The sequence below is a fragment of the Mchenga conophoros genome, linkage group LG1 (assembly GCF_057382185.1).
Source record: "Mchenga conophoros isolate Kocher_MC1m ecotype Shallow Benthic linkage group LG1, M_conophoros_male_GT1.1, whole genome shotgun sequence".
NCBI classification, from domain to species: Eukaryota; Metazoa; Chordata; class Actinopteri; order Cichliformes; family Cichlidae; genus Mchenga; species Mchenga conophoros.
The window spans coordinates 26,442,623-26,462,352 of NC_140526.1; the positions used below are offsets into that span (position 1 = coordinate 26,442,623).

Genomic DNA, 19,730 nt, shown 5'->3' on the forward strand with positions numbered 1-19,730 from the left:
TCTACTGTTATCAGTGCTGAACACAACATTTTTCCTGCAGGTAGCCTGTATATTTTCCTACTGCCTGGGATGACAGCATATTTCACTTCACGTCGACTGCTGTGCCGCATGTTCAGTCCACTGTGTTTCCCAGACAGAGGGGAGAGAGGCTGCAGCTTGAAACATAAACTATACCCAAGAGAGGTGTCATTCTTGTGCTATCAGACTTTTTCTTCACTGAAAGACAGAGACTGCCCCGTCTGAATTATTTTAACACTTTTAAATCATGTGCATGTTCCTAAATATATTTTACATCTTGCATATATGGCTTCTTTGGACTCAAATGCCAAGTGTGACACTCATACTGTTGAGCCCTGCATACCACAACCATCACCTTTCTTCACTTAGGGGTTGTTTTCCAAGACACTAAGAAGAATATTTCTTTTAAAAGCAAAAGGAGTGCTATTAAAATAAATAATTTTTGAGGAATGAAAAGACTGGTTCAGGCTGGGAGAGAATTAGGTTATTAAGCTCCAAATGTTTCATTATAGTATGGTTTCTACAAAGCTTTAAAACCATACATGCTTAGAGAATATTCTCACTAGGAGAAACTGTCATCATCTGAATGGCAGGGAAAATCACATACTTGTGAAATGTTCTTATGTCCGCAGAGGGTATTTCTTCACAGGAACACTTGAGCTTGTTTGCTAATTTGTACCTCCGAGGATGCTAATCAAAGCGAGTGCCTGAATAATGAAGCTCTTTAGCCCAGAGGCCAGAGATACATACATGGCCCTGTGCCTCAAGGCTGAGTGTCTACAAGAGGATGTGTCTGTGTGTTTGTGCGACTGTGTACGAGTTCAAGTGAATGCATGTGACTGCATGCACTTTAATGTGTGAATGAGCCAGCATATGGACATAAAAGGGCAATATATAAAGTAGATAAGCAAAGCCCAAATTCTGCTCTCTAAGGGAGGGGAGGATCCAGCATCAAACAGATCTTGCTGCCTGAGGGCTGGCCTTCCCGTTCTGTCGGCATGGAAACTCCTGTCGCTGCACTTAGAGCTTCTGGATCAGTGAGGAGACACAGAGCAGGCGGAGTGGCAGCACAAGCGACTTCCACAAAGAGGAGCAGAGAGATGACGCAGTTTGGAATAATGTTTTCATTTTATCAGCAAAGCTTAAAAAGTAAGCACTGGAATCACCTGTAACTTTTTCTGTGCGAGTCTGGTGGACCAAAGAATGATATTGACATGAGTCTTTACAAGAGGGGTACTAGAATTTATCATCTTTAATCACTCCTGCCTAAATTCTTGTCTTTGAGTCAAGAAAGCTTGATAGCAACATTCAAAACACATGCAAACAAATGTTGTTTGTCCTGCCAAGGTTCACAGTGTAACCAGCTACAAATGATAGACTGAAAAACAAAATATGAGAGGCAGCCAAAAACAAACAAAAAAAGGCAAAGACAAGACTGATGCAGAATGTTAATCTGTGTGGGGAAAAAGTATTTATATAGCACTTCTAAGACTACTTTAACAAAGGTATTACTACAGAGACAGAACTGAAGCACCTCTCTTTGTAGAAAGCATAGATATAAAGAGACGATAACGCTCATTTCCCTCCCATAACAACATAAGTTCATATAATCATCTCCCTAGCTCGGTCTCTTCCTGACGGCTATGTGATATGGCTGCTGGCACTGGTGAATGTGGGAGGACCAGGAATGTGTGTGGCTGGGGCGATAAGACTGCTGTAAAATTTAATTAGCACAAAGCCATGGTGAAAATGACTTCATTTCTCACTGCATTATTAACTAGAGCAGTATGTAAGAGCCTATTCTCAATCAATGTAAATAACACGCTCATGAGAGAAAGGAATGTAGAGGAGAAACAAAGAAGATGAAGACGGCAAGAAAGAAGAAAGCAATGAAATACTACAGATTTGAAAGAGATCAAAGCAGTTCTAAGAGTCACATTAAAAAAATTCAGGTGTGTATTTAAACCTAACCGCTTATGAATCATCAGACCTTTGTGCATTGACACATAAGATGTGTATCTAGGCAGTCAGAAGACGAGACAGCATGTGAAGAAAGACCAGGAGAAGCTCAAAAGCCAGCTGAATAAGAATCCAACATTAAAAGCTTCACCTGCTGTTTGGGGTCTGAGCTGGTGTGAATGGGCTGAGTGATTAGGGTCCTTGGCTCGACATGCTGAACACCACTTTCTATTTCACGATTCACAGCCTTTATTACAGCCAAGCTTCCTCATAATCCAGCTAAAAGTGGATATCTGAGGAGCCTGATCGGCTTAGGACTTGGCTAAAATGTGGGATGTACAGCACAGAGACATGGAGCAGAGTGCAGAGGTGTTCGTTATCATCTGTTTTCTATTTAGGACTGAACAGTGGAGCTCGGTTTGTGTGTGTGTGGAAGCATGTGTGTCCAGTCTACAGTGACCTCACTGGCCAGACTAATTCACTTCCTCATCTTCTTACATTCTGGAAAGGACTATAAGATAACAGGGACTGCCATTTTTACTGTAATGATCATAGCGCATGTAACCTCTCTTCCTTTAACTGGCGGGCCAATCAAACACATCTTTGCATGGAAATAATCACATATACAGCAATTTTTTTTTTTTTCATAAATCTCAGTCGTTTTCATTTTTGCATTCATATTTCTCTGCAAATGCACCTTCATGCTTTCTGTTTAAGTCTGTTGCACATGACACATTCACTGTATGCCGCCCATATGTAAATTAACACTCACCAAAATTTGTCAGAATTTTTTTTTTTCAATACACCACTAAATAAGGACGGAAGAAATTCATACATGCCATTAATGAATAATTGGTAACTTTTGCAGAAGTTGTCCAATTACAACAGTCATTAGTTTTGACACAAAGTGATGTGTGCCCAAAAAAAACAAAAAACCCTTTCCAATAAAAAACACCTCTGCATATCCAGGAAGCAGCAGCCCATGTGGGAGCCATTAAAAGCCATTTTTATTACCTATGTCCTTGCCTTTAAGGCAGTACAAGAAGTAAACAGCATCATGATTACATCGAGTGTGACATGTCACATAATCTTAATTACTGCCTGTATTACACATGGGGAACATGGTGCATTTGCAAATAAATGCCATACAGTTGCCCTAAGACAGACACTAGGTAGATGCCGCTTCTGGCCTTCAAATTAAGGGAAGATGGATTGTGCATGGACATTGCTGGTTAAATCTTTAGACCACTACGTGTATGTGGCAATTAATCGCCAGCAGATCAAGAAGAAATCCTGTGGCCAGCAGATCAGACTGTTTGACACAGGCTGCTTACATGTGTGAATGAGTGCAAATGTAAGCATGTGGAGGGGCATTGTTGCAAAAGATTCTATTATTCTCATCAAAGTCTGGATAAAAAAAAATGAAATCGCTTCCTTTTGGGCTCTCTACAACCCTCAATTACTATTCCACAAGTCGCACCGCAAAGGCTAGACCTAATTACAACAGCCACTTTGTTAAGGTGCCCTCTTGCTCCATCTGTTCAATGAATGTGTGCACCGGCTCAGACATGCACATGCACACACACCAAGTGCAGCACTTCAGACAGACAGGCAAAGGCAGGTCAAGGTACATTTTCCCATCTGGATATACCTTTGTCGACAAGAACAGTTAAACATCTAAAGCACCAATCAAGTGTGGCAATAAGAGACACATTGTGACTCCAAGTGGCCAGATGACTGTGGACATGACTACAGAGAGCAGTACACCTGTCCAAGCCTTAGACACGGCTAACAGTGCAACCCCAGAATGGCCTTTAACCTTCTCCGTGCACATGATTAAAATACAGGGTAAAAGCTGACAGTTTTTATGCATGTATGCATGAGTACGTGTGTGTGTGAAAGTGAACATTGTTCCGGCTGAGAAGCTTCTGGACAATAATCTGTCACTTTAATGAAAAGCGCGCGGGCCGCATGTGATGTGTGGATGATATATGATGACCAAATGTGGATAAATCAGCAACTTTTACAGTTACACTTTTAAAACAATGACGTGTTGCATCAATTGAAATAGATCTAGTAAGGAGAGAGAGGCTGTGCTGCTCTTTTTTTTTGTCTCGAGTTCACTGAAATGTTTAATAATCCCTTTTTTTCTGCTTATGCCACGTCTGGAGAAAAGCAGCAAGGCAAAGAAGAAATAAAAGAAAACTTAAAGATGAGACTTAGGAAGTTTTGAGGGACTGGTAGCTTTCACACATTTTTCTTGAAAGAACAAGAATATGAAAAGGATTGAAAAAGCCCATATACAATCTGCAGGATACAGTCATCCTGCAGTGGAATCCACATATCATAGTCTATAAGTGGCCCAATCAAAAAAGACAAGCATCTAACGGCAGATTCCACTTGAGTATCCAGCCCCAGGAAGCTCCAGCAATGCTAGCTTTTCACCCACATGTGAGCACACGAGAACACACAGAGTCGGGTGGAAACAAACTTTCTATTTTATTGTACTTTTTTAACTTCCATTTTAACTGCACACTCACCCCAGTTTCATCGTAATGATTTTCTTCAGAACAACCTCTCAAAGACACCGTGGGTTGAGTCTCAAATTAAGTCGATTAGTCATCTTCCACTACCACTTGCACCTATACCCAAGCCATTTAAAATCAGCACTGAATAGCCGCCTGCACGAACCAAGTATCTGACATTACACAGAAATAAATTCAGCAAAAAGGGTCATAAAGTTGACTCGTCAAACACATAGGACAGAAGATCTCCAATAACTAGAGGCTTACTTTTAAGCATTAATGCTTTCAACTGCAAGTAAGAAGGAAAAAAAACTTGGTAAAAGGGCTAAGTGACTTTGTGAAGTGACCTTTACATCAATTTCAAGCTCTAGTTCAGAGCTATATCACACATGATAATTGTTAGGTCGGGTGTCACTAAAGACATCTGAAGTAATTGCTCTTAAAGACAAAGACATTTACTCCTTCATAGATCCCATTCCACCCCACACTTTCCATAATAGATCATCCAAGACAAGGGCATTACACAATGCACCTCTGGCTTGTGCTGTGTTGCACACTCTCTGTGTTTTCCTTTTCTCTGTCTTTCTGTCAAACACGACCATTAAACATGCAGCTGTGTGATTTCCCTAGATATGTACATGCACACGCCAGCTTGGGAGTCAGCAAGGCTGTGATGAGATCTTGCAAAGAAGCCAGAAATGACCAGAGAGCGCCTGGAGAGATGTTTTCAGAAGGACACAGTTAAAAAGCTATGGCTGCTTTATAGATTCAATAAGTATCTTACACCTGTGTGGCTAACCACCATCGATCCATCATTCTGTGGAGCCCAATCCAATTTAGAGTGTTGAGGAGCCCCAGAGCCCCAGAGCCTTATCCTAACCCAGGCCACAGCCATCGAAAAGCCTGCTTACCTTCATCTCCTAAAGTCTGCTGGTGTTTCTGTGTACTTTTATGTCTATGTGTGTACGTGTGCTCGGGGAGACTGCAGACCTAGCTAAACACCTTAGCTGCTGGCTCATGTTAAAGTGTGCTGAGCCAATTTAGGGGTAGACCAGGAGACAAGATGTGAGAGACAGAGGATGCTGAGGAAAATTAAGGGACTCAAACTGGGGCCCAACCTCAAATCAAAGAGTGCATGAAAGCGAAGGGGAAAGGGATAAAAAGAGAGAGACTGCATTCATTTGTGTGCAACAAACAGTGTAGGAGACTGCAAACCATCTTCTAATCCTGTTTTCTATTCCGTGGCAATCAAACTCATCATGACTACAAAGCACTATAACCATTATCAAACTACTCCACAGTCTCATCACACTGTGATAGGCAGCATTCTAAAAATCTGCCATCTGATTTGTTTGGCACCGACAACAGAGTGGTGTACTCGAGACTCCCTTGGTGCAAAAACTTAATGGCACCATGCATGTTCAGATTGACCATTCAAATCTCTCTCCTTTACCACTAATTACAGTATCTTCTGGCGCAGATGTTTCTGTTTTAATTCTCTTTGCTGCTCCACTGGAGTGAAGCAAGACCCCTGAGATCAATTATTAAAGGGTATTTAAAACAGTGGGAAAAGGAGGTGGTAGCGTGGTGTGAAAGTGAAAGCAGCTGTTTAAGTGCTTGTGCCGCAGACTAAACTTCATCACCTCCCAAATAAACAGAGAGCATCCTGTGGGTTTCACTCACTCCAACGACTAAACTCTGGGCAATTAAGGCCTGGATCTCTGTAGGAGTAAAGGAGAGAAGGGAAATGGGAAAGAAGGGGTGAGGCAGGAGCAGTGGAGACACTCCATACCAATAACAGGCAATTATGTATGGGGAGGGCCATTGCATGGCCATGAGTGTATAGAAGAAGACAGCGGGGATATGGGATGGTAGGGAAATGAGGAGGAGTGTTATTTAGGAGGCAGATGGCAGAGAGGGAGAAATTAAGATGAATGGGCACTGAGAGGGCTGAGCTGGTGCTGGGGCTGGGCAGAGAAAAGTAATTAGCTGTGTTTGCTCTGGGAGGCTGGCAGTGAGTATGATGCCTGCAGTGACAGGCTAAAGCCTTGAGCATTATTAATCAACACGCCATGTCTGAAGCTGCCAGTAGGGGGCAGCTGGGTCAGCAACCTTCCAGCAACTTCTTACCTGCACCACACCCCATGGGGTCTTTTGCACCACATGGACACTGAGCAGCAGCTCCTTTACAGTTCACACTGTTATTATTTACTCTAATCCCCTGCTAATAGTACAAAGCTTTGGCTTGTTCCCTCTTAGAGTTACTGGCTCACTCACTTGCTCTCTCTCTCTCTCTCTCTCTCTCACACACACACACACACACACACAGTCCATTTTTCTCTCTCACATTATTCCTAACTTTCGCCCTTACCAAGTGGCTCTATCTCACGCCATTTCTCTCCATTTCTTATGTTACAGCCACATCTGTCTCTTTCCTCCCACCCTATATATATCCCTCCCCCTCATCCCTTTCCAATCTAATTTCAGATAAGCTGTAGCAGAACAACAGAGCCAGGCCCTTTATCATTGCCATCAATGATGTGGGTGGATTGAGCGTGAATAATTTTATTCATGTGTGCCTGCACTTGGCCGACTGGGATTCCAATTACAAATAATAAGAGGTAATAGGGTTACAGAATAAATTTTTAAGTGCTTTGGTGATGATTGCAGAACCTTTGACAAAAGAAAGCTGTTGTTTACAGCTAAACGCACAATATCTGTTCACAAGTATGAGTAATATAGGATAACTGAATTTAGCATAATTAGTAGCCAATCCAATCGCCATTCTAAGGACATCATACAGATAGATGTCTTAACATTAAAACAATAATATGAACGTACTAAATGACGATGATGAATATTAAATACCTGAAGCAATCTAGGCTACAAGTGGCTTATATCCAACGTGTATCATAGCACTTTATCTGTATGCCTCAGCACTCTTCAGAAACACACAGTCCATAGGTCAGACTTGATAAATTCCAAAGAAAAATGTTATTCTCTCCTGGATTTAAAGAATGTGAAAGAACCCGGCTACTACAAAAACACTGCATTCAAAATGCTTCACTTACTACACAATTTAGGAGCCTTATCAAACTGAGCCACCAGAACAGCCCACACACTACTTTCAGAGAATTTCAATCCTAACTTTCTTAACATCCACACATAGCACCGACTCAAATTGCTTTACCAATAGTCTTGCATAATTGCAGAAAGAACACGCAAGGTCACAAAAAGCGAAAGGAACAAATAACAAGGTGACTTAACACACAAAAAGGCAGGACATATACGAATTTACAATATAACACATGCAAGAGCAGTTTAAGGCTGATTTCCAAGAGCAGATGAAAGATAGCGCTGAACGTGCTTTAGGCTTTAACAGTTTTTTTTATCTTGTGTTTTTACCATAATTAACAGGCCTGAGGACCTGGCGGAAGGAGCTGGGGCTGATCATCTGGTGGTGGTTATCTGTAAGGAGGGCAGCGGACAAATAATGCCAACATGTACAGTACTAAGTGGGATTAGAACGATGATGTGACGGCATTGGCCCAGTGATGAACAGCTGTGAAGTGAAGTTCATTAGCAAGAAATAATGTTTTTCGAGGTACAGCTAATAAGTTTAAGGTGCCAGTGTCAATGTTTAGTCACCAATCATTTCCAAACGCGTTCAAATCACATCTTGGATTTACATTTAATTTTTCACATCTTTCGTTTGGAATTAAGAAACCCAGAGGGGGGAAAAAACAAGATCCACACATCAAACAGTTGTAGGAATTGTGTCAGCTGAAGACTCTCTGGCGCTGCGCTGCTGGCAAGAATGTGTACAAACAACAAACCAGTGTATTTTGCAATTTACTGAGAATGAGAGAAAATGAAGCTAAAACATAAGAACCTGAGGATGCATTCAATTTGCTCAACTTTTAAAAACAAAATAAGAAAAAATATAAATGCATGAAGGTGACAGGTTAGAGCTAGAAGTCATTATTTAAACATCTGATTGGAATTCCATCAGTGTTTTGCCAGACAGTGTGTGTACTTGGTTTCTGTGTGTGTGGGTCGTTCTGTATAAATGTGGGATATTAGACTCACCTCTGGGTCTTGGCGCTCTCTTCCTGCGGTCTCTGAATGCAGCTCCTGACTGTAGGGCTTCCAGCAAACTATCCATCACACCTGTCTCATCATTCTCTAAAAATGCCCAAAAAAAAAGAAGAAAAAAAAAAGGGATTTTAGAAGAAATGCAAGAGGGGAAGAAACTAAATTCTATAACGTGTAATTTTGTTTAGTTTGCCTATACTGACTGTGTCAATTTAGAGTACATACACATTACATTATGCCTACTATAAGGTTATATGTCCAATATATGAAGAATCTAGGTCCAAGTCCTGCATACTGTAAGTCAGCAAGTTCTTATAAACAGCCACAGAATTTCATGTAATTTTTAAAGTGGTCTTAAACAAAAGCCTTCAGCCTTTCAGAAGATATTTCAAAATTTCTTTTGGAATTGGCTCACTCACTATCAGTCCAGTCCTTGTAGCTGACCATCTTTAGAGGAATGTTTTGTGTGTGTGTGTGTGTGTGTGTGTGTGTGTGTGTGTGTGTGTGTGTGTGTGTGTGTATTGAACTACTTAACACTGATCTATGAATCATTCAAGCACAAAAAAGGTACCAAAAAGGATGAACCAGTGTTGTGTCTACATGCATTAAACTGTATCTTTAGGCACTTTGTTACTAGCAGCCTGTCACTAAGACACATCATTTGTTCCCATCTTTGTGCCCTTTAGTTGATGCATCTACTGTTCATCAACAGTTTCAGTGAACTGTTGGCTGATAATACGCCATTTTTAAGGGAAACTGGATGAAAACGTTGAGGAATGCCAAATTACACAAGAATTGGTCTGCACAAAGTAAAATATTTGTATCAAATCGTCATCAATATGTACTCAGAAAGTCAGGAGACAGGAAAAACACTGAGTGTCTGTAGCCAGGTTATGGAGGCTCTGTCATGGTTTGGGCATGGAGTTAAACCAATAGTGTTAGGAACCTTGTCAAAATTAATTAATCACAAATAGGAGAAAAGTACCATCAGCTATGATCCACGATTCAATACCAACACCTGATTGGCAACAGCTCAATTTGTTAACACGACAATGATCCCAAGCACACTGCCAATGTAAGCAGCGTGGGATCATCAGAGAACAGAACAAAAGGCAGCCAACACCCAAAGAAGAGTTTTGAATGTTCTTCAAGAAGCCCGGAGAACTATACCTGAAGGCTACTTAAAGAGATGACAAGAAAGCTGCCTAAGAGAGTACAAGTTCTGTTTTGCCTTATATACTGCTCCATTAATGTCTGGAGATTCAGTAAATCACTAGCAAAATAAAAGAAATAAGAAGTGGTTCAAGAGTATAAGGGAATGAACAGAATGTTATGAAACTGAAATACATCAAAGTTGTGAACATCGTGTTTCAGAGTATTTAATTTTTTTTTTTGACTTAAAAGATCGAATCCTTGCTTTGTAGTAGCAGAGAAACTACCAGAATGCTGATAATGTGTTGAAAGGGAAATACTTTGACATTTAAATCATGGTGTTTTTGGTTGGTGGAACTGAAAACCTGGCCCTGACACCTGAGGGAAATGATAGACCTGACCAGTAATATGCGTTGAAAATAGAAAGAAAAACAGCCAACAGCCAGGTATACTATATGGGCATGTAAAGGGACAAAATACACTGTGTTTGCCATGCTAATGTGTGTGGGGGTGTTTTCTTTTAAATGCTGTGGTGTGTGTTGCCTATAAAATTTTAATTGTTTTGTCAAGCTTCCTTGCAAATATGAAAAGCTTTTCTCCCTTAGTTCAGGTCACGTTATTTTCCTCTACGTACAATCAGACATGAAGTATGTGGTTTTCTATATCCAAGTCATTTTTTAATAATTAATTACTGAGTGGCACTGTTTATCCATCAGCTGTTTCTCTGTCTAAGTTAAGCACTAACCAAAGGTTAACTTAAATATTAACTTACTGGATGTACTTAACAAACACCATATTGCATCATATTTATAAAATGCAACATAGCAAGTCAGGTTACAAAAAGCTTTTTAATTGCTTTTCTTAATTCTATTGTGACATGCAAACAATAACGCTGGCCTATTCAGTGAAGTTCACTGACCACAGGGTTGCATAACTTTGACAATCATATGACATTTTTTTAAAAATATTTTTACATTTCAAATGAAAATAAGCACTGTTTAACTGTTGCTTTACTTAGGCAAGTACAAGTCAACTTAATCAGAGTGCAATGCCCTAGAAAAGTTGGTACAGCTTTTTTTCATAAGCTACTTCATAGCTTGGCCAAGATGTACCATCAGCCAAGGTGTGACTACTGAGTCCCACCACTGATTTAGTGAAAGGTAGGAGGACTTTGCTTTGATTAAGGTTCTGTGTATTTTTCTCACTCCTTCATTTCGCCTGATTCCCCGTGGAAAAATAACACACACCAGAGGAAAAAGAAAATAAAATCAAATTCTATGACTGCAACTGGGACTCTGCAACTCTACTTGGACCTTTATTGGTCCAAAGGTCCTGGCATTCTACGATGATATGAAATATTTAATATTCATATTAAAGCACATATGGGTACAGTAATCCCATTTATGCATATGTTGGCGACAGCATTATAGTCCAGAACAGTAGCATGTAACCTAATTATTGTAATAATTGATGCACTCAAGTGCATTTAACTTTAAGTTTATTAGCTAGACCAATCAAATATGACCCATCAACTATAACTCTTTTTTTGGGTGGGTCTAACACAGGGGTCAGCAACCTTTAACACCCAAAGAGCCATTTGGACCCGGTTTCCACACAAAAGAAAACACTGGGAGCCGCAAATACTTTTTGACATCTAAAATGAAGATAACACCGTATATATTGTTTTTTTACCTTTATGCTTTGTGTGAACAACTAAGGTGTGTTGCTTGTGAAATTCATGAAGTGCTACAGAGAAAATTACATTTTATTTATGTAATTAACACATTTTGAACTCTTAAAGAAATATAACAAAAGGAAAGACACCCAGCTGAACTAAAATGATCCATGTAGCAAACAAAAACTGTTGTGAGCTGCCACCCTTATATCGCCTTTGGGCTTTTGAAGCCTTGATCTGACTTTTAAAAAAAAAAAATAATAATTGGAAAAACAGTACTATGCTGCTAAAAAAAGAAAAAAAAAGAAAAAAAGAAATTTGCAAAATTCTGCCTAAATATGTATTTTACCTGGTTAATGTGTGTGGCGGGGCGTGGTCGAACGCACCTGAGCGGCACCCACAATCACGCCTCGCCGCCTTAACCTCTGTGCTATCTGTGTTGTTGTGTTGGTGTGTGTCGTGCTGTGAGCTGAAAAGCTACAGCCGGCTGTAAGCGTACAGCAACCGTGTGTGAAAAGTGGCCTTTAAAGAGGTGCTGAAAAGCATGTTCATGCAAACATCGTCGGGTCTGCTATGGTATGTTTACAATGGGACCTCTGCTCTTGAACCTCTGCGCACAGCGTCTGTACGAAGTCACTTCATCTTACGCAGGACTGTAAGCTGTCGTCTGTGAGGCGTGAGCGGTCTTTGTTTTTAACATAGTCCACGGTGGAGAACAGCTGCTGACATAATGTGGATCCGAAGATCCATAATTGGCCTACCTGGGGTTGAAAGTCTCGATAAATGCACGCCGTTTCGGCGGGTAAACCGGCTTCCGCGAGTGTGACGCTTATTTTGAGCGATGAAAAAAATAATAGAATATAATTTTATTTTTATATGTCAATATCACAATAATCTTCCAATTTAGAACTACAAGTTAAAAAAGAACTAACATAAATAAATTACATTTCAGCTAAATACTTCTAATTTATTTTCCCAAACCATGCAGTGCTGCACTATAAGGACTCAAGAGCTGCAGGTTGCCGATCCCTGGTCTAACATTTGCTATTGAAATGTAAGACACCAGTTTTGAATTCCATATAGAGTTACAAATCTTTTTTCTATTTTTGTATTCATTATTATAGTCAGTCAATCAACAGTATGTCTTATCAACCACCTTCTGCATTGATCACATTGATTAACTCTCCCCACGGTTATTTTGGATTGCAGTATTAAGTAGAAAGAATATCTGCAAGAAACATCTTGGTTATGCTTAAAACTGTAGCCTAGGAAAAAGGAATTTTGAGATACCATTTGAGAGTCAACTAACTTTAGTGAAGAACAAGAACTGATCTGCAAGCTCCAATATACTGACCTTTAGTGAGTTGAGGGTGTCTCAAAGGATATACAAAATAATACTTCTTTTTTTTTTAAAAATGGCACAAGAAAATCCTATAGCAAGCAAGTGTTTCTGCCGACCACACAGTGATTGATCCGCTCTGCTGCTCTGAGACTAGCCAGCTTTATAGACTGTAACAGAATACATAATTAAAATTTAAAACTGACTAGAACTGATAAACCTGTAGCTCCTTCCTTCTTTCTCTCTTAGAGAAAGTCATTTTTCACACAAACTGCTTTATATGAATGTGAAAAAAGATTTAAGAACTGTTAATGATTGCTGAGACTGTATTCAATGTTTAACCACGTCTAACATGCCTACAAGGTTTGTGCTTCTTTTTCCATCTGAAACACTTTCACGAGAGATTACCTGTAACCATCTTGGGGCCTACAAACTGAAATTTTCTTATTATACTTAAAACTAAACTAAAAAAAAGTGCCAATAGGCTCAGGTTTTTGTATTGAGGACAGAAGATCCCAGTGGTAGTTGGCTATGGTTGTACCAAAGCCCTTCACCAAGCTGTGACTACAAACACACGCACAGAGTAGATGTATAATGGTCCACTTCCTTGTCTGTCTGCTCCAATGTGTGCGTTTGTTGTGCTTTTCATTTACAGCAGTTGCACTCCTCTGGCTGATATGTGCCTAGTTCTTCATCATTACGCAGAGCGTAGAGGCAGCTACAGTTTCTGAGCAAAACCAACGCCCCTCGACGTCCAAATTTGTCTCCAGTGCTGTAGCAATTCATCACAGACAGCAAGCTTTGCGCTCGCTACAACACACACAGACGCACGAGAGAGAAAAAATACACACAAGACAGAAAACAAGCAAAAAGGAGAAGATCAATCTATCGCAACCTGCAGTGTTCGCCTTCATGTGTAGTACTCCGTTTGACTCCAACCCACAAGAACATGAAACGCTTTGTGTGCCTCGGGAGGCGAGGAAAAACGAAACCCACTCAGATCTCCCGCCTCAGGAATATATGGGAGCAAAAACAGTCCAATTTTACACATCAATCAGATGCAACTCAAAAAGGCCGAGACAGAAAACTGCTTTATACAATGTAGACAAGAGGTTCTTTCAGACATCCCAACACTGAAAATCATAACATATATTTATATACTTACACCCACGTGCTCACAAAGTTGGAGAGAGAGCAATCACAGACATGTCACATGATTTGTAATGGAGGGGAAACACATGGCAGCAGAATATTAGTCAAGCTCCCAGCTGTGAAATGGGTTTGAAAGAGTCATTCAGATCTTAAAGGTGGTGTTGAGGAGGAAGTGGCAGGAGAACTAAGATTGCTGAAAGGGATAGGACAATGACTGAGTCGCATCCCGGCTCTGATGTGCACAATTTGCCTCCCTCTTTCTATTCTGGGGATCAGGGCTTTCAGGACAGGTGTGCAAAGTACACAGAAACCTCTATCAATGCAGACACTTCTGAGAACTAGTCTAGGCTTTCTTTATATCTGTTTAAAAGCTTAATAATAGTAAATGCTACAAGCTCACAATTTCATCAGTGAAACTTAATAATAAGCTTGAAGTCCTGTGTTTTTGTGCTGAAAGATATCAGTAAGTTGCAAATGAGCGCTAATAAAATGTGTCAAGCTTACTACTGTGCTTTGTTGGGAAGATAGAAAAAAAATATGTGAACGTTTTTTTTTATTTATGTTATGTATGTGAAAGTAAAGTGCAAATGTAGAAATACAATTGAAAAGGTCAAATGAACAAGAAGATAAAAGCCAAACATGGTTTACTCTCCCAGAAAACAAAAGAATAGACTCTGGAAGCAGAATAAAGTCTAAACTGAACCTCTACCTCTGGGAAAAAGCAATAGTTATCCTCCTGTCTGAAGTGAAACTTCAATCACCATCTATTTGTGTGTGTGTGTGTATATATATATATAACAGTTCTGTAACTGTAACTTTGGTCGTTGCTGTGCTTTTTTTGGAAGTCGAATTTCCCAGAGGAACCCACCCGAGGGATTAATAAAGTTCTATCTTATCTTATCTTATCTTATTTAATCAGAGCCTGTTCAAACTGGCGTTTTCCATTGTCTGGACAAGTAATCCGTCCTTGTGTCAGTGTCTACCCTTTATTCAGACCCAGACTAATGTCTCCCGCCACTTCACTCAACAGGATGTAGCACTTATCATCAGGACAATGACCCAGTCGTAGCAGTGTGTAGCTGAGGTGGGCCGGAGCAAGGAACGAAATGGGGTCAATTGGGCTGGGATAGAAAAGCTAAGGAGAGAAAATGGCATGCCTGAGTACAATGAATGCAGGCCCACCACGGTGTTCCCTTGAACACTTAGAAGACAAATGGTGCAGCAAGGCTAGTCAGCTACCTTTCTCTACATTGAATACCCACTTAGACTTCACTTTGATACTCTGAGTGGAGAAGAGGAGGCTTATTGCAAGGCAACGTTTTCATATAGCTCCTATGCTACTATGGCACCATTGCTAAAAACACATTAACCGATCAGAATAGCACCCAACGTGACTGTCAGATGAATCAAGGCAGTTACAATTCTGAAAACTATGGTAAGGAAAAGGAAAGAGATAAAGACAAATGTTACAATTGTGATAATATGCCTTGATTGAATAATATTAATCATCTTGTTACAATATAATAAGCCCTTAGGACTGAACTTTCATGTTGTGTAATTTTGCCCAGCGTAAAGACTTTTGCAGACATGCAAAAAACAAAACAAACAACAAACCAACAACAGAAGATCTCTCTTCACATCACACTGCAAAAATATCCGGGTAGAACCTGAGGAACATAAGAACCTACAAAGTTGACGAAGATCCTAATCTATGGAGGCTGAATGCCAGAGCTGACAACACCCAAAATATTTCCTGCTAACAATCTAGTTCCAGTCCCCACATTTATTATTATATGAATGATTTCGTTTGGATTTAATTTATTTCATGATGTCTGCTTTTGTATGACACCACATATTGATATTTTATTATATACAATTCAAAAACAAACTAAATGTTTTCATACTGAAAGAATAAAACTCATTGCCTATTCAGTCCACCGTTGGTGCTGCTGAGTGTATGTGTGGACAACCCCCCCTTCCTCCCCATGGACACAGTCGTACCCAGGCTCTCAAGTCAAGTACAGCAGGAAGGGTTCACTTGTTATTAATCTCTGGCTCTCTTCCACAGCATCTTTTGTCCTGTCTTCCTTCTCTCACCCAATTGGTCAACGCCAGATGGCCACCTCTCCCTGAGCCTGGTTCTGCTGGAGGTTTTTCCTGTTAAAAAGGGAGTTTTTCCTTCCCACTCTTGCCAAAACGCTTGCTCCTAGGGGGTCATATGATTGTTGGGTTTTCCTCTGTGTGTATTATTGTAGGGTCTACTTTACAATATGAAACGCCTTGAGACAACTGTTGCTGTGATTTGGTGCTGTATAAATAAAATTGAATTGAAAATTACACTTATGATGTGTGGCTCATTATCTCACAAAGAACTGTTGACGGTTATCTCGTGCTTAAAATAACAGTACAGAAGTCCATGCATTTGCATTTAATTAAACTAGACTGGACTGCAGAGCAGTTTTTCATGACACATGCAACACTCTTGGTTTAAATGACAATGTTGGTCAGTATGTCTATTTGACAATCCAGCAATCCAGGAGCAATTTTGCTGCAACAAAAATGGCTTAAGTGTGAAGAGGAGACTGATTACTGTATTGTACGAAATGAAACGGACACTGAAAAATTGTGCCTTTGGGGATATAAAACGCAGGTGGAAAAAAAGGTCAAAATAAAGAAATTGCTATATATATTGTTTCCAATACTCAGCACATTGCAAAAATATTTAAAACCATTCATGTTGTCTCTTGAGTTAAGTATTGTGATTATATTGTACCGTGGGGTCTCAACGGACTGCATTATGTCCACTACTGGTTTGTCTTGGATGACTTACTGGGAAGCTCTCACTGTACTTGGTAACAAGTGTCATCAACTCGTAAGGTAATTTTTCTCACACCTAACTGTTATACTGTGTGTCTGGTGTGGGTGCAGAGTCTATTTTTGACACACACACACACACACACACACACACACACACACACACACACACACACACACGGTAGAGGCACAACACCTACATCTCTACAAATGCCCGACTACAATAACCTTTTCTTTTATATAGCAATGGACCAATGAGCTCCCGTCTTGCACACATTAATTTCACAGTGTGCAAGGAGGGAAGGATGTGTGTCAGTGTGTCAATTATATGAAAGGGATGCGGCAGCAAACTATAGTGGGGAAAATTAATATTCTTTCAATGGTACCGTTAATTTAATACATAATGAATACTAATACTAACTGAATACTCAATGGAGAAAAAAAAAAAAAAGATTGTCATACTGTTGTATATCACTGTAAATTCCAGCAATTATCATCTATCACCACATACTTAATAACAAGGCAATCTCAAATTTAAAAGCTGAACTATAAGGAACTGTACGACTGGCAGAATAAATATCTCACGAGAAAGCAGACTCTCATACTAGCTTCCTGCTTCTCAAACAGATTTTTATTCTTTCCCTTTCTTATGCCCTTCCTATACTTTTAGTATCTTTGCATGCAGGGTTGCATCTGTAGCAGTTCTTCTATTTGACATCTTAATAGTTCATTGCTTGTAGCCATGTAGGGAATGTTAAATAAAGCTCTGATGTGTAATTTGTCGCTCCACAAACATTCCTGCTCCCGGCCTACCCTGGGAGTTAATGCAACAGATTTGTCATACACAAGCTAGGCACAGCCAGAGGAGGAAGAAAAAAAACACCTATTCAATGTGAATTTCAATCTCCATAGGGCTCTATGCAAATGCATGCAAGCTGATGCTCCTGCTCTCTCAAAGTGCCAGAACAGACCAATGACGAAACCAGGCTGTCTATTATAGTGCAGGTAGAAGAGCTGGAGGAATATCAGAAGGAAATTGGGATAAGCTCACGTTCCAGGAATACAGAACTAGGCAAAGCTAAAAAACAAACTGAATGCAGATACCTGTAACAGGTAAAGAAGATTAAATTCGTTTTGATCATTTCCTCCAAAAAATCCCTCCCCTTTCCTTCCCTGTCTCATTGCTTTGCCCTTCAGCATAATGTGGATACACAGCCTCTCTGGGGCTTTTTAGGGAATTGATGGATAATCAGATGATTACACAGAAAATCTCCATTGAGGACAATCCTCCCTGACAAACAAAGAGAAAGCTCTTTAGTTAATAAATAGGCTGAGAGACAGAGAGAGAGAGAGAGAGAGAGAGTCAGAGATAGTGAGAAAGACAGAGAGAGGGAGACCAAATCCTGTCCTGGGTTGGTAGAAAAACGCCAAATCTCTATCACGTATTCATTTCATCCAAACAGACCGCTTGTATGCGTGTGTGTGTGTGTGTGTGTGTGTGTGCACGTGTGTGCAATGCCAGAAACATCACGACTTAGCTATGTCACCGAGTTTGCCTTTAGCTTTATCTTAAACTGAGCGTATCTAAATAAATTTCAAGCTCTAGGCATATTTATATAAGCCTTTCTGACAAAAATTGGCTGAAGTTTATTCTTCAGATTTTCTTATTTTTGAACTACTTTTTTTTTTTTTTAATTGAAAAGTTTGCAGTAAAAACACTCACCAACACAGAGAGGCAGGAAAGTAGAAGAGATGCCAAGTTGTCAGTTGGAGTAGTTTACAAACTAAACAAGCAAGAGTTTTTCAAATTCACACAAGGATTGAAAGCGCTCAGTGCCAGCAAAGGATGCTGAAAGCCCTATGTTGGTGATCTACTGTTAATATGCCATATGACTATAATGATCTGAGGTACATCAAAATCTTAGGTAAAAATATGAAAAATGTTTAATTAAGCAGTGAGGCTTCTTCTAAACAATATTTAAAGCCAAATAGCACAAATTTGGTTTTAAATGGGTAGCTAAACCCTGTACAAAGAAGAAGCAGAGATTCTATGTAATTGTGGCTTGGATTCTCAATTTTCACACTCCAGGGCATTCTAGTCTTCTTTTTAGACACATTTTTATTTTAGTTATATTGTTATTCAAGTTGCAGTTTTCTTGAAAAATGCACAAAGTTTTCCCTTTCTGATTTCTCAAGACAATATTAAGTTTCTGCTTAATCCAAGCTAAACAAGCAAGAGTTTCTTCCAACCTCTACCATCACAAGCCTTTCGAGGCCTTTGCACAAAAGCATCTAGACCGTAATATGCCTCATGGTACGGTATGGTGCACTTCTCCTCAACCTTGGTGTGCAGCTTTCAAACAAACATGTTGTGTAACAAGGGGAGTAATTTTCATAATTTCAATGTCATCCAACAATTTTGCCATCTATCTCTCTTGTGCTAAAACATCACACGAACAATACAAACAGGTAGGAGTACCTTATCCACAAAGCCTGCACCTGCAGACCACTGATAATCAATCAACTAACATATCAGGTCTTTGCAACAGTACCACAACCCACAAACACCGTTTTATGTGCAGTAGTTTTATTTTTTGCCTTTACCTCTTTTGCTGGAATTAACAGTCTAGTATACAGAAGAGAACCCATCTATAGGACAAATGTTGAAATTATTCATCGTGCGTGTTTACTGGATTAGCTCAAAACTGTAAAATTTCAGGAAATCTGTGGCAAATGCGTTCCCAGGCCAGATCAAAAAGAAATGAGGTGGTTTGTATTATGCTTCAGCCAAGACAGGCCTTGGTGTGGCCTGATAGTAAAGCCACAGCTGTATGTTTGGCCTGGATGGAGCACAGTGGTTCTGATCTTGCACCCTAACGTCTACAGGAGAGCTACAGTGCTTGGCATAGTAATGACTGTAGATGCTGTTGCAGAGCTCGGACTGCCAAGCTAAATGGCTCTGCCAGCTTTAGTGTGAGCACTGAAAATGGGTCTCAACTGT

At 39.9% G+C, this 19,730-nt stretch overlaps 1 protein-coding gene across 6 annotated transcripts in view; it reads right to left on the bottom strand.

Moving 5' to 3' along the window:
* The window catches only part of LOC146583472 (protein diaphanous homolog 3-like), a 170,647-nt gene that overhangs the window by 49,889 nt on the left and 101,028 nt on the right, over positions 1-19,730 (bottom strand). For 5 of the 6 annotated variants that reach the window (XM_085272160.1, XM_085272127.1, XM_085272117.1 and 2 more), the window contains 2 exons: positions 8,592-8,687; positions 7,908-7,970 (listed from right to left, as the gene is read on the bottom strand). In XM_085272160.1, the coding sequence (XP_085128286.1) occupies positions 7,908-7,970; positions 8,592-8,687 (159 nt within the window). The remainder of the gene's footprint in view (positions 1-7,907; positions 7,971-8,591; positions 8,688-19,730) is intronic. The other variant, XM_085272152.1, reaches the window with a different exon arrangement.